General features: G+C 39.4%; 1 protein-coding gene across 1 annotated transcript in view; it reads right to left on the bottom strand.

Moving 5' to 3' along the window:
• Positions 1–23,175, bottom strand: part of LOC140226147 (prospero homeobox protein 1-like) — a 59,187-nt gene that overhangs the window by 18,290 nt on the left and 17,722 nt on the right. The window contains exons 2-3 of the mRNA XM_072306640.1: positions 11,964–13,541; positions 4,677–4,890 (exon numbers count right to left, since the gene is read on the bottom strand). Of these exons, the coding sequence (XP_072162741.1) occupies positions 4,677–4,890; positions 11,964–13,378 (1,629 nt within the window). The 5' untranslated portion in view covers positions 13,379–13,541. The remainder of the gene's footprint in view (positions 1–4,676; positions 4,891–11,963; positions 13,542–23,175) is intronic.

Below are 23,175 nucleotides of genomic sequence, written 5' to 3'. Positions count from 1 at the left end.
ACAAGAGTTCATCGTTAGATCAAGTGCAAAAATGGTGATTCTAAGTTGTAATCTACTATAAATACGCTACACTCATGCAATCCCTGAGACGTGTTGATATTCTGCTATTAAAGTAATCCACAAATGGCATTGGATCAATCTCTAATTTTGTTCATCCCTTTTGTTTGTCACTCATACCTAACTTTTCAACAGATTACTATCAAGTATAGTGAACAAGAAAGTAATTAGAAAACGGTAAGAATCATTTTTCATGGCCTCCCTTATGTTAATTTGAAGAGTAGCATTTCGTCCCTTGATGAAATGGAAATAAAAAATGGCAGCAAAACAGCATTACAGCCCATGAAGTGGAAAAAAAATATACACAGGAACATTACTCACTGCCCAAACATTTATTGTTGTGCTTGTTTCTTGGTTTGTTAGTTTGTTTGTTGTTGTTGTTGTTGTTGTTGTTGTTTTTTTTTGGGGGGGGGGGAGGCATGGGTACAGTAATTCACATTTGTGTACACTATGCTTTTGAGAAATTAGCTCTGTGATATATGTGTACAATTTGTGGTTCAAATGCACAATGAGGCAAGGTAAGTGACTGCATGGATAAAGTCAGAGGATGACACTGAATTATTTATTATTTCCAGAGTTAAAGCAATAGCATAGAGTTCCAGATAGGATATCAATTTCATTCATTCTGCATTGGGTGAATACACTCTTGATCCAAAGGCCAAACAAAATATGAACTATCTGATAAAGCTATGGAATACTACCCATACATTCTCAAACTTTTGCAACACTCAGAATTTCAACTGGTAATCCAGAACATGCTAATACAACAAACACGCATAATGAGACTACCACCACAAAACTGAAAATCAAAAACAAATAATATGTGAAGTATGTGTGCTATCAAACATCTGAAATGTGTATCTAAAGTTGCAGAATACCTCATTTCTGCAGGATAACCAGTTTGGTATGTCACACAAGCAGCTGTTTATGGTTCATATCACACAAAGAATTGGGAACAAAAAAAATACACCAACCCATAAAGGACCCCATAGATATGAACAATAATTGAGAAACACAATAACCTGACTCCACATCAGATAGCCAGCATAGCCTCCGCAGCGGCCATGCTCTGCCAATGGAGGAGGAAAAAAAAAAGGTCTTTCAAGAAATCTCGACATGTACATTAGATTTGGAGTCTTGAGTCAAGGAAGTCATGTCGAAGTACCCACAAAGTACATTGCCCTCCTTGCTGCATCTTATCAGCCAAGATTTATGAATCAATTTGAACTTAGTCAATCCCCTCAGCTTTATCACTAACAGTTCAATGAGCAACAAGAGGGAAGGGGGAGGGGGTAGTGGATGGAAGGGACACACACAAAACATGAGGGAAAAAACACAAATAAGGACAAATAAACACACACACTCACACACACACTCACATATAGACACATATACAAACATGGCCATCTTGACTTAACAAAAACTGCCCACGAATACCATTAGATACGATTGCGGGATGAAAATGAAGCAGAGAAAGGCAGATTTTTTGGTTGTTGTTTCAGAGCTATTGTAGATGAAGGAACACACAAATAATAAAAAGCAAATGCATGTACTACAAAGAAAGTCAACAAATATCTAGAGAATTATGCATGCTAGAAATGTTTCATTTGACAGCAGATTTAAAAAAAAAAAATGTTTTTGAGTTATTTTCCTCTTAAATTGTGTGTTTATATCTTGGTCACGCCATTCAATTTTGCCAATATTCTCTTGGTTACAATAAACCAACTTCTTCGCAGATGATTCAGCACTAAATGCTGTAATCACACCCAAACAACTGCATTCATCAATCTTTTGTGCTCATCCCACTCAAGAAAAACTTACTTAAGAAATCTCAAATGAGTAAGTACATTGAACTTGCCACTCATTATATGTGTGCACTGGAATATAACCAAAACATTCCGTCTCAAAGACCCGATTACTAGGAACCAAAATACCACAGACCCGGAAACTGCGGCACTAGGAGTTGTGTCAGAAATTAAAAAAATCACCACATATCACCCCAGCTGCAGCACCGAACTCATTAGGAAACCCCTGTGTCAAAAGTGAAAATAGAACACGTCACTGATAGAATCGATTATTAGCAGGAAAAACATCTCGGCATATTGGAAAGCTTTTCTTTCTCTTGCAAATCCCCAAGTATTGACGCCAAGACGAGTCACATGATATGGTTGTTTGGTTTCCGAGTGCTTGCTTCTTGGAGTCTTGAAGGAAAGTTGGACTGGCTCTGCTGGCACGCAACTTCCTGAATTAATGGCAATACCAGCAACAGGCTCCGCGACCAGCTTCCTTCACGTGCAAAACTCAAGATCTCCGTCTACGGCTATTTGTGTTGGTTACAGTATCACCAACCCAAGCATGAGCGGGAGCCGTGGGAAAGGAAGACGCCTCTATGAAAATAAGAAATTGACCGCGCATGTGATCAAGACCAAGATAAAGCACGAGCGAGTAAAAGAGAAAGAGGGAGAGAGAAAGAGGAACAAGACAAAAAAAGGTGCAAGGTTAAAAGGAGTTATGAGAGAGAAACAGCCATTGTTACGATGAAGAGCAGACTGTATTGACATAGATGGAAGTATTTCTCTTGCCTTCCATGGGATGTTAATCCCAGTTTGGGGGCGGCCTCAAATCATTGTTGTGACCCAAAATTAATCACTCACAGCTGAAAAACCAGAGGAATGATTTTTTTTCCCCTTCTACATTTGGGTCTCTGCAGTTCTAAATGGGATCTCCAAGACTGCTTCTTGTTCTCTGCCAGTTTAGTAAGCACAGCACTTCCAGGTTATTGTGCAAACACATCACACTTATTGAGAAATAATTAATGATGTAGAAAATGACAAAGTAAACCATGAATGCCATTGATGCATTTTGGCTTTAACACACACACACAAAAAAAAGGTAGATGACTTCCTGAAGTCCTCAGAAAAAGGAGTCATCTGGTTCTTTTAAAGTTTTCAAAATTCTCTTGTGGGCTTGCCCTCTTTCTAGGCCACTTCTCAATGAGTGCCAGGAACATTGAATTTGTGAAGTTGTTTTTTTTTTTTCAGTCACACTGCAATGAAAACTCACTATAATAATGTTACTATAAATGGTATAACCTGTAGATATTTTTCTTTCTTTAAAAAAAAAAATACTGCACATGCACAACATACTTTGCCTTTTGTGTGCAACTATGTGACACTTGAAGCACAACATACCTTGACCAGCAGGAAACTCACTATTCACAGTTTGTGCGCGTGTTGGTGGGTGGGAGTCACTTGACAACAATCACAAGTTCTCCTAAGTGATGAGAATTTATGTTGCAAAGTGATGAGATTTATGCAACATTTCTCTGGCAATGTTTCCAACTGGGTCTGTTTTTTTTTCTTTGGCACACTTGCCTCACAGAGCAACTTTTACCACAATGCACGATTTTTGCCAATTCAATGTTCTCTGATGGTAAGAATACTCTAGGATTGTTGTTTCCCATGTGGAAACAAGCACTTTGAGAATAAGAAACTCTCCTGGAGAGATGGTGAGAAATAACACCCTCTAAATTTTCTCTCACCCTCTTCCTGACAGCGATTGAGGAAAGTTAAGTGGCCAGAGGAGACCATGTCCACTGATTTGTGGTAGTTAATGCACCCAATCTATACATCACATAAATGTACAAACATTTATGATCAACTATCCATTTACTATCATCTTAATCCCATCCTTAAAACTGGAAACAGACTCTGAGGATATTCTCCAGCTTGTTCATACAGTCTATACCTTTCACAAGTTTCTTTTGAATATGATTCTTAACTATATTGAACTTCGACTTAAAAGCTTGCAAAACCTTTGTTTTATCCTTCATATTAACTCCTTGCCACTTCTTAGCTAATTGTTCCTTAGCTTTATTCAATTCAGAAAATTAGCTTGATCTACAGTCACAATCAATCTTTGCTATATAAGTAGCAATATTTATTCAATTCAAAACTGATCTGAAAAAAAAAAATGTTAGTCCTCTACAAAAATACATCTAAGCCTTTTGGCCAAGTAGTAGCAGAAGAACCAGAATTTCAAACTCTTTCTTTTTCTTTTAACATCACAGGATTTGCTCAACCAACCATATGCTATTTCTTGTCTATATGTAATAGCAATTAACCTATTTTACTTTCATACCACATTATCATTCTTTTTTCTCTATCTCTTTCTTTGTTTTTTGTTTTGTTTTGTTTTTTTGCATGACAGCGACTCTGTGTTGGGATTTGTCCGGGTGTTTGTTTCAAAGGAGCAGTTTTGTTTCTATTCTTAGTTTGTGTAATTGAGTTTTGCAATACCGCTTTTTTATGTAATAGTATCAATTGTGTAAGTTGCAGTATTATGTTAGGGGAAATGCAACCTACAAGCATTCTTCAGCATTTCCCCCTGTTTCAAGCATTTTCTATTCAATTTTTTTAACCTTCCTAACTAATCACAAACTTATAAGTTTCATTTCTTGTACATTCTAATCCTAATATATGCACTTATTTTCTGTGAAAATGCATATTTGCAAGTTTCTGTTGGTGATGTAAATATATATGAATGAACAAGGACAGCATAGAATATATATATTAATATAATTAAGTGAGGAAAAATGATGGAAATCAAGAAAAGGATATTGTTCCATTGACTGGGGAGTAATCTGAGAGGTCTGCTGAGCTGGGTCTCTCATGAAGGTGGTGCGGTGAGGTATCCCGGCCCTCGTGCTTGACCATGTAGCCGGGGCTCTCCCCCGAGATGTGGGAGAGATCCCCGGGCGAGGACCGGTGGTCGCTCAGGTAGTGCAGGGGAGACAAATGAGTGCTGGAGATGAGGGGGCTACCCTGATACCCTCTGTCCAGGAGGAAGGAGGAAGAGATGAGACAAAACATAGATATTATAATTGACTGCTTCTAATGATACCACCTATACATGTTAGGGAGATGCTGCACATGGAGATGTGCTTGGATTTGGTACTGTACATTACTTCTCCTGTGATGGCGTTACAAACATTCAGTGGAATATGACCAAGTATGTCTGACATTCACACTTAAAACATTCCACAACTGGGTTGGCACTTGATGCTAAATTTTCAACAGCAAGCTATATACACAAAGTGACAGTTTCAATTCCAAATGAATGAATGAATAATCAAATAAATGAAGATATATATATATATATATATAAAGATAGACAAACAGATAGATAGATAGATAGATAGATAGATAGACAGATAGATATATAAATAAATCATGAATAATAAAAAATAAATAAATGCTGAAATAAATATATCATATATGTATACATACACATATAAGTGAGTTTCAAAAATACTGAATTATTCTATGATCCACATGGTAACTTAACTTTGGAGATATCTACATATCTGAGGGGAAAATCATATCCTGGCAGAATAAACGCTGCATACAAGGGGAAATGCTTGCCATTGTCAGCAGTTTGATAGTATGAACAGAACAAATTATGTAGTTTCACACAAGATGATTGTAAAACTGCTGAAAGGAAGAAAATCGACATCACACTTTGCGTATTAGGTCCATGAATCTTTCTTCCTCATATGAAACTGAAACCAAAGTTGTGACCAAATACTGACTTTTACAAAAGCTTGGTAGCACTCTAAACTAAGTGTGCAAATAGATCTCTCTCTTAAAGATTACCAACTCTGCTAAATACAAGCCCAGGAAATGGTGTAATTTTAATTCCATACTTTTGAAATAAATTGCTGATGCCACACGCTTCGAGGGTAGTTTTACTCCAACATATTTTGCTGAAATTTGAAACGTACTTTGCAAAACTTCAGTAGTGTCTGTTACATACATTCTTGCACTTCAGTAATATATATTTTTGCATTAGATCAATTTGTCTCACAAATCCTTGCTCACATCATATACCTAAATCACAGAATCAAAAACCCTTAATCAAGCTACAGTGCTTGGTCACTGCTGACTTGTCTGTGTTTGGTTTGGACTCTCTAGAAGAATGTTTAAAAAGCAGCAAAGAAAAATCTGTTAAAACAGGCTACAGGTAATAAAAGGCACATCAATCTAGAAATTCATTTCTTTACACCCACGACAACAACAACATACTTATAAATGATTGATCAAATGAATCCAACTTGGAGATGAAATGTCATGCATTTTCAGGAGGGATGAATAAAAATGCATCTATCAACCAATGGAAGGCATGGTGGATTGATAGATCATATACATACACAAATAAACACACACAAGTAGTACACACACACATGCACATAATGCAATTGGTTTTCAAAGTGTGTGTGCACATGTGTGTGTGTGTGTGTGTTTAAGGAATGCAATCTAAATCTGTCCTTACATCACCATCACAGTGAATATGGTATATAACTCTTTATATCCACACATGCACTCGTCAAAGGTGACCCAAAATCCTGATCGGAGTTACAGCGAAATGAGAAAGCAAAATGGATGGTACGGCAATATGTAGCAACTCTTTTAAGTAATATAACTGATTGACAATATGAAATATTCATATCACGCTGGCAGATGATCTTAAACCATTAAAAAGAGGAAGTAAGGAACATCACTCATAAACTGCAAATACAGGTGAGCCTATTCCTGAAGATGGGCAATAAAAGTGTTTGATGACTAGTTTCTGAATGAGTGATCTTCCTTCAAACAATGTACGCTGCAGATGGAACCTCACAGATAGATACACATGTCTGAACTCTCTCTCTTTTTTGTCCTTTCTTTTGCTCGTTGCGTCTCTCCCTCTTTCTTTGTAACCCCATCAAATCCATCAAAACAAAAACGGAAGAAAGGAAAGTGAAAGGAGAGAGGGGAGAGGGAAAAAAAAAAACTGCTATAGGTCCCTATGCACGCAGATTTCCTGCGAAGATGTTTTTGCAATGTCAGTATGAAAAGCCCCTACGGCCGATTCTTTGCACGCCATCTTGCAATATCCTGTGGTGTGACAAGCAGCCATTGTGTATCTTGAGAAATGCACTCCATACAACAGGTGGAAGACTTCATGGCCATAGAAGAGATGAACGTTTTTTTTTTTTTTTTAAATGGGGGGGGGGGGGGGGGTAACCTCTCACACGACTCTGAAAGGTGCAAAGAAAGAAGGCATGCAGCCCATCTTAGGGTGACTCATATTGGAAGACAAGAGGCCATTATTCATGAAGGACCCCCAACAATGCATTCAGATGTACACATATTACAAACATCTTCCTGATCTTTCTATGACTCTATGGGAGCAATGAAGGGAAACACACACACACACACACACACACACACACACACACGCACACAAACACACAAATGTTCTATCTCATACATGGCGACAATAACATAGTAACTAGTCTTTGAAAGACTCCTTAATTATCGTATCATATCATCTCAAAAGGTGTTTGGTATCAGGTTGTATCAAATTTCGCATTTTCTGTTTTGTTTTCCTAGAGCATTTTTGATATCTGCTGTGTGTCTTGTGATGAAAGCAATTTATATGAGATGTCACTCATTTGCTATCATTCAGTATACGATGTTCATGCATGGTTGAATTAATTCTCTCTTGGCTCAAGAACTTCTATAACATGATACACACAGACTAATACTTTAAGGCAGCATAAAGTGGCTCAGCAAGATCATGAAGTTTGCTAGGAGTCGGCAAATTTGATTCTCTGCTTATTTAAAAAAAAAAAAAAAAATGGGGGTTAACACTTTCAAGGTGTGTGCATGAGGCAGCAAGGCCTGCAAGAGTAGGGTAAATCAAGCTAAGCCAAGGAATGACTCTTACCTGCTCCTTCTGACTCATTTTTTAAAATCTTTTTTTTTTTTGGCTAAGGAAATCACCTTCTTGTGCCCATATAAAGTGTCTGCCTACTGGATGGTCTTCACAAAATGACTCCAGCATTAATACTGATTAGGATATATACTTTCCCCCAGAGTCGGGGGGGGGGGGGGGGTAGAAGCCAGATCCAGAATGTTTGTTAATGCTCATATAAATCTGCAAATGAAGCACAGCTTGAAGCTTGAGAGAAACTCAGTTCGCAAGGTTTGACCTAATCCTCGAGTAATCACAGAGAGAGTGGGAACATCTGATAAAAAAATGCATCCTTTTTTTTTTTTTTTCTTGCCATGAGCCATTGCCGAAAGAGCTGAAATTTGTTCTTGATCTCAACCCTGTTTTGCCTCCTGAAAACTGAAGTGCTATCTTCTGATGTTGAAAAAAATCAACAACAACCAACAGCTTTAATCTCCAGCAGAGTAGCCAAGTCATGGTCTTGTGTAGCAAAATCTTGAACATGTTCTTGATGTATTTCATTTTTGATAATCAGGATACGATATGAGAGTAAGCTTTTTTTCTTAAAGATTAAACATCAGGAGATTACAGGCAATTCCTGTGATTAACGGTGCGGCATTAGCCAACTCGGAATCATCTTCAATCAGAATTAGTTACATTTCCAGGTCGTCTGAGACATGAAGGTGAAGTGTTTAAGCAATAGCCAAGAAGCGAACTGATAGAGAAAACACAAGAGTGAGCTGACGTGGAGAAAGAAGGAAACCTGGTCCGTGTGGAAGCAGATCAAAATGTCAACTCTGCGGGAATGCTTCCTAATGCACACAATCATCAATAAATCAGGGACTCATGGAACAGTTTGTCATTTTTAGATGACTTAATTGCCCAGTCATTCCGGGTAAGAAACCAAAATATCTGCTTCTTGAATTCAGGACTCGTTTGAAGAATGCACTTTTGGGGTCACAGAAAAACAGACGATAGTTTTTTATTAGTACTATTCTCTTCCTCTCAACCCCACCCCCCACCACACTTGCAGAAGTAATTTAAGCCATTTTCTCTCTTTCTGTTTTTCCATGTCTGTATGTTTTCCTTCTTTTGATCAACAAGTGAAGTTTACTGACAATCACAATGAACTATTTCCTATACTAATGAAAGGCTGCATGGAGAATTCCTTTTTGCATCCACAAGATTGATGTAAATCCCACGGTAAGACCGTGATTCAATGATCCAGTGATTGACACTGTTGACTGTACGAGGTTTGATCCTGAAATAGCGCTTTGGCTGGTGAGAAAACATCAGCATGGAAAGAGGGGGGAAAAAAATGAGAGCTGGTGAAAGCTGAGCTGTCTGCATTACAAGGAGCTGATCCCGTGCAAAGTCTTGGCAAGATCCTTAAGGATTATGTGAAATCGTGACAATTCCAGGATGAAAACACAGTCTTCCTAACCACAAACTTTATTTCCTTCTCCAGCTATTAAACGCTCTTTTTCTGACCTTTGCCTCACAGGATGTGGTGCACTTTAATGCCTGTCTTTTCTTTTGTTCATTCATTTGTTCTCAACTCCCACTAAATGACTGCTTTGGTTCTGAGTGGTGTCGACTTCATACCAGTCACAAAAATCATTCTATAGATGGGGAGATTAGTAGCTCAGGCAAATGATTTATGGCATCTGAAGATGAACCGACTTTTGGTGATTTCCACACATGCAGTGTTTTTCCTAGTCTTCAAAGGGAGCCATTATTGTTATCGATGCACGCCATTGGTGATATTATACCCATCTATTACCTTGACTTCTAAGTATTAGATGAACTGCCCAAGAAAGAGGACATAAATCAGTTATCCACATCTTTGAGGTAAGAGCATACATCATTGATTGGGTCGCTGCCTTATTTTTCTTTTTATCAAAATAAGTGGTTAGATTGCCCCATACAATTTGTCTTTCAAAGCACAAGTAAAGAAAATGCTGCCCAATTATTTTCATCTTCCTAGTTTTGTGACCACACAAAAAAAAAAAAAATTATTTTGGAATGCTTGAAGATAAAGACATGGTTATTAATGTAAAAAAAAAACTCTTTATACACATGACAGTACGCTGGAGTGAAGTTATTTGCCCCCCCCCCCAAAAAAAAAAAAAAAACCCAAACAAACAATAAACAAACACAAAAAAGAGAGAATAGATCACACTCATATTTTGAGGAAAACAAAAGCAAACACTATATTGCCTATTCACACAACCACATACAAAAAATTCAAAAATGCTGCCATACTGCTGTGTAATAAAATGACTTGAAATAATTTTTGTAACTTTATGCTCTCTTCATGTACTTATCTTCCTCTCAGTGTTTTGCTAAGAGCACTTTAAGGGGAAGTTGCCCAAAAGTTGCAACTCCTTGTCAGTCTATTTATCTATTTTATTTATCTACTTGCTTTTTCTTTGGCCCAACATCTCAGTACAACTGTGAATGGGTTCATGCTATCTGATACCCATGGAAGATATATTATGTTATAGAATCAAGTTACTCCCCTGGCATTGCTTTTGTAAGACACAAGAATCAAGTTGATGTGCATGGAGGACTATCAGCACAACATTAAACTCAATGCACTCCAAAGAAGGGTAATCTAATGCATGGTAAATGCTGACAAAAAGATACACTCTGCATCTTGGCTATGCAGGAGAAATGATTCTGCCATTAGAAAATACACACAATTGAGTCTGCATTTGCATCCATGGTTGTGATCTGAGCTCTAACCAGTGCAATAATTACCCTGTGGGGCATTAAGCCTGAAAGTCTACTGTACTACAAATCTTGAGAATATCAACACTTACAATTAGATGCACAATTTACCTATCCGAATTATAATCATTTATATATTTTCTCAAGTTCACCTACTTAGAATGGAAAAAACAACAACTCAGTTGAGTTACTGAGAGGGAAAATTTCCAGTTGCAAACTGTTCGAGTTGCTGAAGTGATTTTAGTTGGACAGGTCAACAAATGTTGCAGTCCCTGACTGACTTCAAATCAATAGCAAATGAGCTTTTATCACATCGAAAAAGTTGATGTCCCACACTTCTGTTGAAAACAGAAATGTGTTACTGCTGTTGTGAGTTGCTGAATTACATGGGCTTTTAACCATAAAGGTGAATACATGTTTCTCAATCCCAAACTGGACTTGGAATCAGTTGCAAAATGAGCTTATGAAATATCATATCACACTGTTTCAAGGACAAAATCCATGACATTTTCACTCAAAGAATGCATGTACTGACAGCACAAGTAGTGATCAAGAATGAATGCCACCTGATATTCAACTTAGCTGAACATAATGGTCAAAACACCTTAGACTGCAGATTCAAGATCTGAAATCTTCATCAACAAGTCCTGTCACAAAGGTTACAGACATCCGTCAGCAAGGCAGATGTTTAAGATGTCATACCTAGGCATTTCTTACAACCTCATGACTGTAGAACATCACAATATGTGGGCATAATGCTAGGGTTAAAACATTTGCAAAGAATTCGGATGCAAATAGCAAAGCAAACCATCATGGGCAAATTTAATGTGGTGCTTAATTTCAATCTCAATAGTGCACATTCTTCTGTGGAAAATTGCTCACTTGCATACCTTTGTAGATAGTAATGCTACAAAGTCATAATTGAAAAGAAATATGTATATATGTATAGATTTATAAATGTATGGTGTTATTATGTGCTCTTAGATTGTTTTGAACATAGGCAGAGACTAAACAAAGAAAAGTGTTGGTATGATTCCAATTCTTCTGCCATCATATTGTATGGTGTTCCTTTGATGTGTATTAAAGTCTGTGATGATTAACAAAGTGTGGTCTACGGTGTATGTAAACAAGCTACGTATGAGCTGACTCTGAATCTGTGAGTCATCTCTCTGTTCAATCGCCATCAACAAGATATCAAAATATTTACTACTCAATGTATTAGTGATGTAAATAGCGAACTACATAGTTATTAATTTACCTAGTATTTCAGCATTTGATATCATCTTGCCATACACCCTATCCAACAGAAATAACTATTGCTACTGCAACAAACATGAAAAATTGTTGTGAGTAACAATTGTGACATTTTCTTGCATGAAGTAGAAGGAAGCATGTACCTGATACTCTCAAAGTGCTCTCGTGGATCAGCCATGGATGGTGACATGAAGGAAGCGGCCAGTGTGTGGTGGAGGCTGGGGTTGGGGATGGCCACAGAGGTAGGCAGACTAATCGGTATCAGGGGCTCTGGCTTCATGGGCATGTCCCCTGGGTGGAAGGTGGAGATGGGGGACCGATCGCTGCGGACCCGCTTCCGGCTAGGCACCACCAGTGCCATGGCCTCCGTCTGTTCCAGCGGTGTGGGGAAGGGGCGCATGAAGAAGGGAGGGAGGATGGGTGGTTGTGTGGGCTTGTGCTCGGCCGCCATCGACAGGGCCTGCGGAGGTGGGCTGGTGTGCTGGGGTGCTAGTACTGAATTCCTAGATTGATTTATTTCAGCATGAGTTGAGTTGTTGTTACTGGCATGTTTCGGGGCACTCTTGGTGAGTTTGTTAATAACAGAATCGACAGCATTTAGCAACAAAGGTGGCAGTTCTTCTTTAAGAGTTTGTTTGACAATGTAGCTTGTTGTGCTGTCAAGTACGCTGCTGCCATCAGCTCTTCGTTTCCTTTCACTACTCTGTCTTACAGGCGAGCTATTGCCACTTACACCATTCATTTCACATTTGGGGATTGCACTGGGCATTTCAATAGGTTCATTTATGTCATCCAAATCATCTGAATTGTCTGATAAACTTCCATCCTCCTCATCAAACATGGTGTGATATTTTTCCTGCAGCGTGTCAAGCTGCGTCTGGAGGTGATTGAGGATTCCCTTAAGCTTTGTCTTTTCCTCCTTTCGTGATGTCTTTGAGGGAGCCTCATCATCCCCGGAGTCCCATCTCTGCTGCTGGGGCTGATACTGCTTGCGGCGTGGCTTGCGCAAGCTGTCTTCGAGACTGGCTGCGTCGGGAGCGCTGACGGCAGGCGGTGAGTGCCTCATGCTGGTGATGATGTTCTCCACGCGGGCACGCTTGGCTTTCAGACTGTCGGTGATGGCTTCTTGCATTGGACTGCTGGATCCGTTACACTCTTCCCACTGGGCTGTTTGTGCAGTGGGCATGGCTGGAAAGTGTCCACTGTCTCTGGCCGTGTCAGGGCAGTCGGACTCCCGGTCCTGCGGAATGTCTTGGCCGTCCAGGCCTTTTGTATTATCCTCCTCAAGTGCCCGATCAGAGCTGTTGTGGCAATCTGCTAGCAAAGGTTGCACAAGTGATTCCGCGCCACCACTCGAACTGAGGGAGCCTGCCGGACTGCTGCGCTTCAAATTCAATAGATTCCTCAACACCTCAGAGTTGTTTTCAACATTTTCCTGGAACACACCGTTAGTGCTTGCAATGCCGTTGACTTTTGTGAAGAGACTGCCCCGGGGTAGACCGTGATCCACTCGACGTCGCTTTAGCTGGCGACCGGCTGCATCCCGAACCTCAGACATTGGCTTGCCAAGCAACAGCAGAGTATTTTAGGGCAGTGCACGCGGCCAAGAGCACGTCTCACACTGTCACGTCTCACAGGAGCAAAGTCTTTGGAGCTGTGTGAAAGGTGTGAGAAGATTCAGTCAGCTGACAGCCAGTTCTTCACTCACCACGGATCAGTCACTGTGTGGGGAGATGTGAGGAAGGGAAAAAAAAATATGAATGGGTTAAGTATAACAGCTGACAATATTGCCTGCTCCCTGAAGGCTGAGTTACATGCATTCATAATTAGGGCACAGATTTATGTACCAGATGCACTTTTCTGGGGGACAGGAGGAAGTGGGAGCCATGGCAGAATGCGTCTTACCCAGATGGCTTCTTGCTTCTTTCTGTTGTCACCAGAAAGTCTCAGAGCAAGATCGCTGGTGCTCCAGCCAATTGTTTTGCCTCACTCGTGATACCCACTTCCTCTTTCCCCGGTACACTGTAGACAGCCCAAGGAGATTGGCTTGTGGGAATTAGGGCCAAGATAACGCCTACAGCGCTAACCATTCACTACTGGCAACCAAAACCAAAAGAGATATCTCCCGTAATACTCATTTAACCCTTGCAAATGAACTATTGCATATTCTCTGCAGCACTCGTTGGAGGTTAAAGTACTTTCTAGTGCTCATACAAGGACACGCCAAGACCTGCTTACCACTCGTGCTGCAGTTGTAGTTGCTACTTCCTAAATACAATTGCAGATAACATTTCCTCTCTTCTACATGATGTCACTTGTGGATTTTTCATATCTTTCTTAACTTGCCTTGGTAATAGAAACAAAAGATGGTTTGCAGAGACAACGAAGTGCAGAAACTCCGTCCAACAATAGTCACACAGCTGTGCGAGTAAAGTGCAAACAAAAGGAAGCAGAGCTCGCCTCAAATAAATGTTAATCACATAACAATCTGACAAGTGAAGACACATACCTCTATGGTCTAGCTTGAATGACAGACTTGACTTGCCCTACACTTTAGATTTGCAAGATAAAGTAAAAGTGCAGAGCCAGTGTTACACAGGTCATACAGCTGTTAGAATTACATAAACTTCACTTCAATGCATACCTGTTGAACCAATTTAAGTATATTATATCTGATCATGGGATGCAACTTAAAAGACCTAAACATGTAAGTCAGAGGTATTGAATAAGTGTTTAACCAAGACACATGTCATTGTAAATTTTTCTGTCATCATGAATTGAAAAGCAATTAGGCTTAATGAAAAACTAACAAACAAAAATAACTAGAAAATGACACGTAACACAAAAATTCCTTCATTGAACTTTTTAAAAAAGATATGCAAAGCATTGCATTGTACCCCCCATCTATCTCTTCCTTTCCATTTCCTTTTTATTCTTTATCTATTGATATTCCACAAATCAAAAAGCATGCTCTTGTTGGTAAAAGAGAACCTATTTTCTAGTCTGCTTGTCTCAGTTTGAGTAAAATCTCATAACAAAACTAGAAGATTATCAGATACACCCAAAGGGGAGAAGAGAGGTTAGAAGATTGTTAAAATTAAAACAACTTTGTGTACAGCAAAAGAAAAGGAGCAAAAAAAAAAAGACAGCAAAGAATAGGGTGGTGAGAAGATCTAGGCAATCTATCTGGGCTCTCTTTTCTGAAGAAGGATCAGAAAACCCTCCTCTTACAGTAGACAACTAAGCATGTCCTTGCTCAGCTGCAGGGACAATTGGGCAGATGCTGGTCATCGGTCACCCGCCATCTATCCATTCATCAAATTCAACCCTGGCCTAAGTTGAACAGTGTTATAGAGTCATTAAATCCATACAACATAAAAGTTATTCAGTGGTCATCAATTTATGTGGCTTCCTCACATCATCATGCCATAGCCCTATTGCCCTAGCCCACTGAAAATGCAAATAATATTCTGGCACTCTTCTTACAACATCCCTTCATTCGGTTTGAAAATCTACAATCTTCTTGCAGCACTGTGAAAAAAAAAAACAAGAACAAAAACAAAAAACAAAAAACAAAAAAGAAACCCAAAAAAAATCTAGTGGGAAATCAGTGAAAGGGTCTTTCTGTTGTTAATTCATTATTCCCAGTATCAGTATCATCTTGATATTGTCAGAAATCGAAAAATTCAATTTCACACAGCTAGATGTCGATTTACACCCACTGATGAACAAACCTCAGAAAAATTCAAAGTAACAAGTATTTGTCAAAAGGACACATATCAGAATACATAGCTCCTCCTTAAGAGGTAAATTTCACTGCTCAGTTATTAAAAAAAAAAGGAAAATAACTCTTTACATGGCTTCCTCTGGTTTATTCCTTGTAGCTTTGAGAGAACAAACTGAATTCTTGAAGGAAGAATCTGCACATTTTGAACAGTAAGCAAAGTGTACATCTGCCTATATCGATACATCTTATTTCCGTGATGTGTGTATTCATATCAATTATTCAAACATATCAAATATATGCAACCTTGGAATCTATGAAAAATAGCTTTGAAAACTGACTTCCTCAGGAATAACTAAGGGATAACTATTCTTCCTTGCAGATTAGCACAGTATTTGAATTAACAAGCTTATGCAGAAAGGTCTTTGAAAGTAAATCATAATTAATTAAATTAGCAGATATCACAAAGAAATGGCCTAGAATATTGTAGAACACAATGCTATACCATCTTGACTGAATTGACAGAAACTGAGAAACAGTCAATCAATAATGCTGTTTATAGCAGTCCAAAAAAAAAAAAAGAGTTAAGATGCCCTTCAACAACAATGACAACAAAAACAATGACAGCAATGGCAGTGACAACAACAGCAACAAAGCCATAGGAGTGAAAACAAGCAGCCAGGCCATTCATATCTGTATCACCCGTGACAAGGCCTGTCAAATCCACATCATAGAGCAGCGGCATGAAGCCCAGTGCCAATTGCGTGTGGGGCTGTCGATAGCTCTCTGCCCGGCTGCCAGCCAGTGTTGGCAGGTTCCCACTTGCGTAGCAATCTTTGCGGCAGCCACGTACTCTATTTCAGCGTTAAGTTGGTCTGTGAAACATGCTGTATAGAACACTGCCCATGCATGTTACACCCTTAAAATCTCTCCTTTTCTTTACAGCTAAATAGTTTTAATTCAACATTTCTGGTATTAAGTATGCTGAAAAGCTATTTTTTTTTTCCATTCAAAATACACAATGAGAGAGATTACTGATCAAACAGATTTGTGATAAGTTACTCAAAGAGAAGACACATATGATAATGTCAATATATTGTCATGGGAGACAGAAAAGAGCACAATTTTCTACAAGCTTCCACAGACCTTAGTCAGTGTGAACGTATACTAACAGTACTGGTAATTTTTGGCTTTATACCAGCTATAACATTCAGATATTTATTTCCTTTCCTTACTGGCCGAAACATTCTTTTTGCATCATGACGTAACATGAATTAGATGTCAGATATCAATCATAATGCAGAAGATTCAAACATGGGAGAATGATAGACTGGTAAAGTGCATAACAACACAGCCTGCGGACATGCACTGATTCCTACTTCATGCTCCACTGGAAAGACAAAATAGCAAAAAAGAAAAGTACAAAAAAAAAAAAAAAAAGAACCCAACCCTGAAGGTCCTTAAGAGTTAGTTATCTCTTTTTCTCCATTGATATGAGATTGTCACTACCAATTTTTTCTGCTTCTATCTTATCATCAGTAGCCAGATCCTCCCCTTCAACAGTTCACAAGGAAGGAGATAAGGGGTCATATCTTACTGGCAGTACTCTTCAGCCAAAGGAGGAACTTATGAGGGAGATACTGAAAACAGGAAAAGCGGATTATGGCTGCACTTGGGAATAAGAAGAAAGCATATCTACCTAAGATGTGTATTACATAATGGCTGTGGCAAGAAGGAAAAGTAGCAGGAAGTGAAACTGGCCTTCTGGACCAAACCAGACCAGATTCGGGTTAGTTGTGAGGTCCAAGTGTGCTTCTTCTGAGGAAAATGATACTAGAGACAAAATGCCTCGATCAAAAGCCCTTGTATTTCTTATCACCAAGAGGTTGTCTTCTTTTCCTCCTTCTTATAGCACAAATGTCCTGCCAATAGTCAATATATAAATTCCCTCGGCAAACACGTTTTTATCAATCTTGGTGGGGGGGGGGGGGAGGGAAGATGGGATGAACTCTGGATAAATAGTAAAGGTTGAAGCCAAGGAGTACAAACATATGTTTCTTGAGTTAGTCCAATATCTTTCAACAGGTTGCTCCTTGCTCCATGGTAAATGAGTCTACACAATTTCCCCTATATATGACTGAGACCTCAACGCCGACCTTTGGGAGAAGTCTGCCAGTTTACGACTCTGAAATTATGTGTGTGTGTGTGTGTGTGTGTGTGTGTGTGTTCAACATTTTAATCACTGCACTACACATTTATGGCATGAGTTCAAAAGAATGGCACATGTGAAAATTATGGGGCTTATTTTTTGATAGTGCATTTGGCAAATATCACAGGACATAAATGTTTATTATTCTGATATTCATGCAGCACTTTCTGCTGCATTACGATGCATTACCTACATTGCAGTGAATTACAAAGGCAACTCTTATATGCTCAAAAAGAGTAGAAGGAAATATGATGTTAAAATAGAGTGTTTTGTGATACATTTAACACAGAACTAGTATGTTTTAATACTGCGTATCAACATTATTCGTGATTGGATGTGACTCAAGACTTTGATCTATCCATCCAGTACTATAATAGTATGAATAAAACAATACAGTCTTACTTCAGCACGTTACATTGTTAATGACTGGTTATTTCTTAACAGGTCAATAAAAATATCTGAGGCATATACATGAGATTGATGATGCTGTATGGTCAAGAGACTTCCTTATTTGTCGGAACTTATAAAAAACAAAGGAATAGGCTCCTCACAGTACGTTGTAATCTTAACACTTATTTTCCTGCTCTCGTATGACCCATCCATATCTTTACCCATATTTTGCCGATAGCTCCTATAAATAAACTTTTCTCACTCTTTCATGATTCTTATGAGAAAGGAAAAATGCAAAAAACAATGTCATCACTTAGCACAAGTGTTATATTCACTTTCATATCATGTCATAATATTGTGCATCACATTAGAGAGTACTGAGCATAGCTTCGCAAACAGAAAAGAAATGCTGTAACGATTTTCCGACAAAACCGGAGGGCTCCAGCCTTCCGACTTATACGAGATGATCGATATCTCAAAGTGCATGCTGGACTTGGGGTATCCACACTTGAAGAAAAGAGAGAAGTGTGCGGATGTGCCTCTCAAGGAAGTGTATGGTGTCTCTTTCCACTCCACAGGAAACCTCTCCTTGAAAACCAGACAAACTGAGGATCTGGCACAAGGTTGTATCACTCGATAACAATACCAGCGGCTTCACACAATTACACCTATAAATCATATATTCACAAGCCCCACCCCCTTTAATTTTTCCTCCTTTTTTTTTTTTTTTTGGCATTGCCAGTTTCTTGAGTTACATCCCAGAGCCAGGAACTGTTGCGTGCAAACTGACCAGCATATATCCTTGACAGGATATCTTCTTTCTTAAGAACACTGAGGAGATGACACACACAATGGTGTAGAACAGACTTAAAGGACTCCTCCACATTGAACTTGCAAGCTAATATTCAGATGCCCACAATAATCTTAACGAATAGAATCCCAAAAAGTTTTTGTTGTTTTTTTTCCTCATCAAATGAAGTTTTATTTTATCGGTCTTCACAATTTCAAAATGAAGATGGATACACAAGCAACATACAGAGTATGCATTTTGTGGACAGATGGAATGAAACATCTTTTTATGATCAGATTTCTATAGATTATAGAATATGAAGATACGGTAAGCTTCAATCTCTTTCAATTTGCCTTCATCATTCTATTACCAATTGCAATGTAAAGTAATGAAGATGGGAATATACTACTCCCTGCAACAACAACAACAAAAAAAAAAGGAAAAAGAGATAGGAAAATGCTATTCATCTGAGAGATGTTATTCATTTAGCTGAATGGATTATGAACCATTTGGGAGGTGTTTGTCACTTCATTGTTTTTTGTTTTTTTTTATAAGAGAAATAATTGAACTTTACAGGAAAAGAGCTGAGCGTATTGTAATGGAAGAGAAGTGTCGTGCCCCCAACACTCCTCCAGACAGCCACCCCGCTGGATCCCCGGGATCCCCGAGTCTTCATGGGGCAGAGTAGTAGTGACTGCTGCTGAATGCAGTCAGGGGCAGAGCAGCACACACTTTTCTGTCTCGATCTGCCGCTCGTTACAAGCCAACCGCCGCCCCTGCCCCGTGGGAAGAAAGTCCTCGACATTGCTGCATCGGCAGTGCGAGAAATGATACATATGACCCAAACACCTCACCTTTTACAATCGGTGCTGCCGGTGGTTGGTAGTAGGTTCCTTCTCAACTTGTCCTAATCAAACAGGAAGTCTATGAGGCCAAGTCATCCAATTTATGGAAACAGGAACTGGTGTGATCACTGAAATCCCCGAACAAACGAAACAAAATGAGAAAACAGTCTTCTCCCACTCCGACGATCACACGCAAATTCCGGATTGTTATGGCGACAAATTTGCAGCAAATGACCCCTTGCGGCAATCCTTGTGAGTCTTGAGTCTCTCACACATGGAACAGGAATAAGGTGGCTGCATGAAAATGATACCTGGCCCAAGCTGGCCGACAATGCAATGCTGAGCCAGCCGCACAGTAGCTGGAAAGGCAATACTCTCCCTACAATGAGAAGAACCCGAGCGTGCAGGGCGGCCGTATTGTTATAGATACCACAAGGGGCGGAGCTAGCACTTCGATGGGTGAGGTGGCCTTTGGTATGGAGGAGTAAAAAAGGGGCGGGTAGTAGTCCATCTCTCCCTACCCCCCCCCCCATTCTCCAGCCTGCTTTCTTTCTTACTCTCTCTCTATATATACTTATCTATGCTAAATTTACACACAGTTCCATATAAGGCTAAACTTACATAATGATAAGCTGAGTTACAATGCATACAGTTTTATTTGCACATAAACACATATACATGATATCCTTTGACGAAGCCCAAGTATCTATTGGTCATAGGGCCTTGCCGCCAATTCTGCTCATTCTTTTCATCTGATGTCTACCAGTATATGTTTCACTTCTGCAAACAAAAGACTTGAACTTTGAGCTAAGAATGCTACTGCTTGATGATTACTTTGTGCAGTAAAAAGAAGAGACGGGCCTGTGTGAGCAAATTCTCAAGATTTCTGAGACGTTCTTGCATTAGGGCTCTTCGAAAGTAGTGATGGGAAACTCAACGACTGGAAGGTGAGAAAACAAGAACTGGTATGGGAGAGTGACAGACTATGGGCTATAGCTAATCATGTGCATCAAATAATGCTATCAAAAGGAGAAGAGAGAGAGAAAAAAAAAATTAATCCAAGTGAGAATCAGACGCAAACAAAAGGAGCTGCATGCCTGCCTTTGCATGAGCGAACCCCCGCTTGGCAATGTCTTCAGAGCAGCATTGTTTGCTGTGATGGTATTTTGCCGAGGCGGGGATGGCCGACTTCAAGGAATGGTGAACAAGGATAAGGATGGCGTGATGTCACAAAAGCATAGCCTCCCCGTGGCCTTCAGGGTTCTATTCATAGCAAGGCTCTTTTATGGCATCGGACAAGAAAAGGCTTGACAAAAAGGAGCCACCAGACTGCAGTCTTGACCTGATCAGGTCAGGGCGCTTGTTTATGTCGGCTCTTGCATTGAGATCTGCTTTAGGATTCATTCTACTTTTCTGTCCTTATCTTGTATATACATATTTTTTTTCTTTTCTTATAAAGAGTTGAGGGAGGCTGGGGAGGGGAAAAGGAATTATTTTGTAGCTCACACAGGTTGGATGATTGTCCTGAACATTCAAGAAATCCTTCTTCTCAAATGGTGACCCGGGAGGAACAATGAACATGTAACACACGGAGAATCTGCTCTTTGGGGACATCATGATTTCATTGAAGTCTTGAACATCAAATAACAGCTGCTGGTTGAGACAGGATCTATTTATCTCTTCTCTTGACTATACACTCATTGCTCCCTGTGCTATGTACATTGTGCCTCCCTCCCCCTTACCACCACCTGGAAGTTTAATAGAAATGATAGAATATGATACTGAAATTGGAAGTATTCGTTTTCTTTCTTCCATTTTGTTTCAATGGAAGGAGCGTCATATTAGTTATCTCGTCAGCCCGTACGTGGAATTCAAAGAAAAAAAAATGTCTAAACCAGAAAGATCCACCCATCACATGTGAATATGTGTCCTCGCTGAAGAAAAGACAGCGAGAAGTGGAGAGACTGAGAGAGAGAGAGAGAGAAGGGGCGCCTCGGACTGATGGGATGATAACAGCTGTGGGAGATTAAACAATAAAAATGATACAAAAGCAAGTCTAACAAAGATACAGGCCACTGCTATTCACACGTGCACACTTCCCCAGGGCTACTAGGCTTGAGCCTTTTTTTTTTATAATCTTTTGGTAAGAATGAAAAGGAAAAAAACCCTGGTCCCTTTCTTCTTTTCTTGTTTCTTGGGCTTAGAAAACATATATCACTGTCATAATTCAATCTCTGTCAGTTTTCCTATCACTACCCCAGTTGTCCACCTGAGTTCTCCCACCCCTTGTCCTCTAATCACTCTGCCATTCTTCGGGATAGTATTCATCTACTTGCACTTAAAAAGCAATGAATCAAAATGCTGGATCCGGGAGAACCCAGAGGAGACGGAGGAACCAAGCGGAGACTGCAGAGAGAGGGAGACTTGGGGGCGAAGAGAGGGCCAGTTGAAAGGGCCTTGCACATGCATCAAATCTATCTTTTTCTTCCTAACCTGACAAATGCATAGAAAAGCAGCCAGACATTTGGCTGCATTAATCTTTAAGGGACACGCATCTTCTTGGCAAGATGAAGAGCATCACATATAATGTATTTTGGCTCCCTCTGCCAGTCCCAGCCTCAGCCTCAGCCCCAACCCACCAGCCCCCCCCCCCCAACCCTCATTGTCGTCTGTTTCAGTTCCTTTTGTGTCTCTGGGATTATGAGGCTGGCCTATGAATACAAATAAAATATTCTTTGAACGGAAGGACCGTCTCTGCTTGATTCTGGTATGATGCTCCAAGTTTTAAATAAATAGATTGATTTCGATAATTGATATGAATTGCATCCTTTGCATTTTACCTTAATAAGACTATAGGCCAAAAGTCGAAATACTGACAATGAAATCACAGTATATAAAAGTACTGATCTTTCCTTCTTGAACAGAAATTTAATCATAAGCTATAATAATGCAAAAACAAAGTTTTGTGAGGTAACGCAACAACAGACTGTCACAAGTTTCAAGGATACGATATGCACATATCATAAAGTTTTTGAAAGGGTCATCTCGGTGTGTACATGAGAGAATAATTCACTTTTAGAGTACTGATAACACAAGGGTGAAAATCTACTATGCACTTCATGAAACACTGAAAACAGAACTGCTCTCTCTTCTGCCTTCAAAAGAGACACAAACAATATTTTTGTGCATGAATATATGCATCAATGATAATATACTCACAATATCAATATACATGCCCAGTTATAGCTTGTCATTACCACATTACGAGAAAGGCTTCTAGATATATCGGAGAGCATCCAAAGGAGTCTTGCATACAAATCGAAATATACAGCTAAATAATCTAACAGAGTGAGAGACATAATATCACAATGATTCATGACAATTATGAAGTGATCTC

This window comes from Diadema setosum, chromosome 1 (assembly GCF_964275005.1).
Source record: "Diadema setosum chromosome 1, eeDiaSeto1, whole genome shotgun sequence".
Taxonomy (NCBI): domain Eukaryota; kingdom Metazoa; phylum Echinodermata; class Echinoidea; order Diadematoida; family Diadematidae; genus Diadema; species Diadema setosum.
Note: the sequence above shows the minus strand (reverse complement) of the source record. Positions and strands in the feature narration are given on the sequence as shown.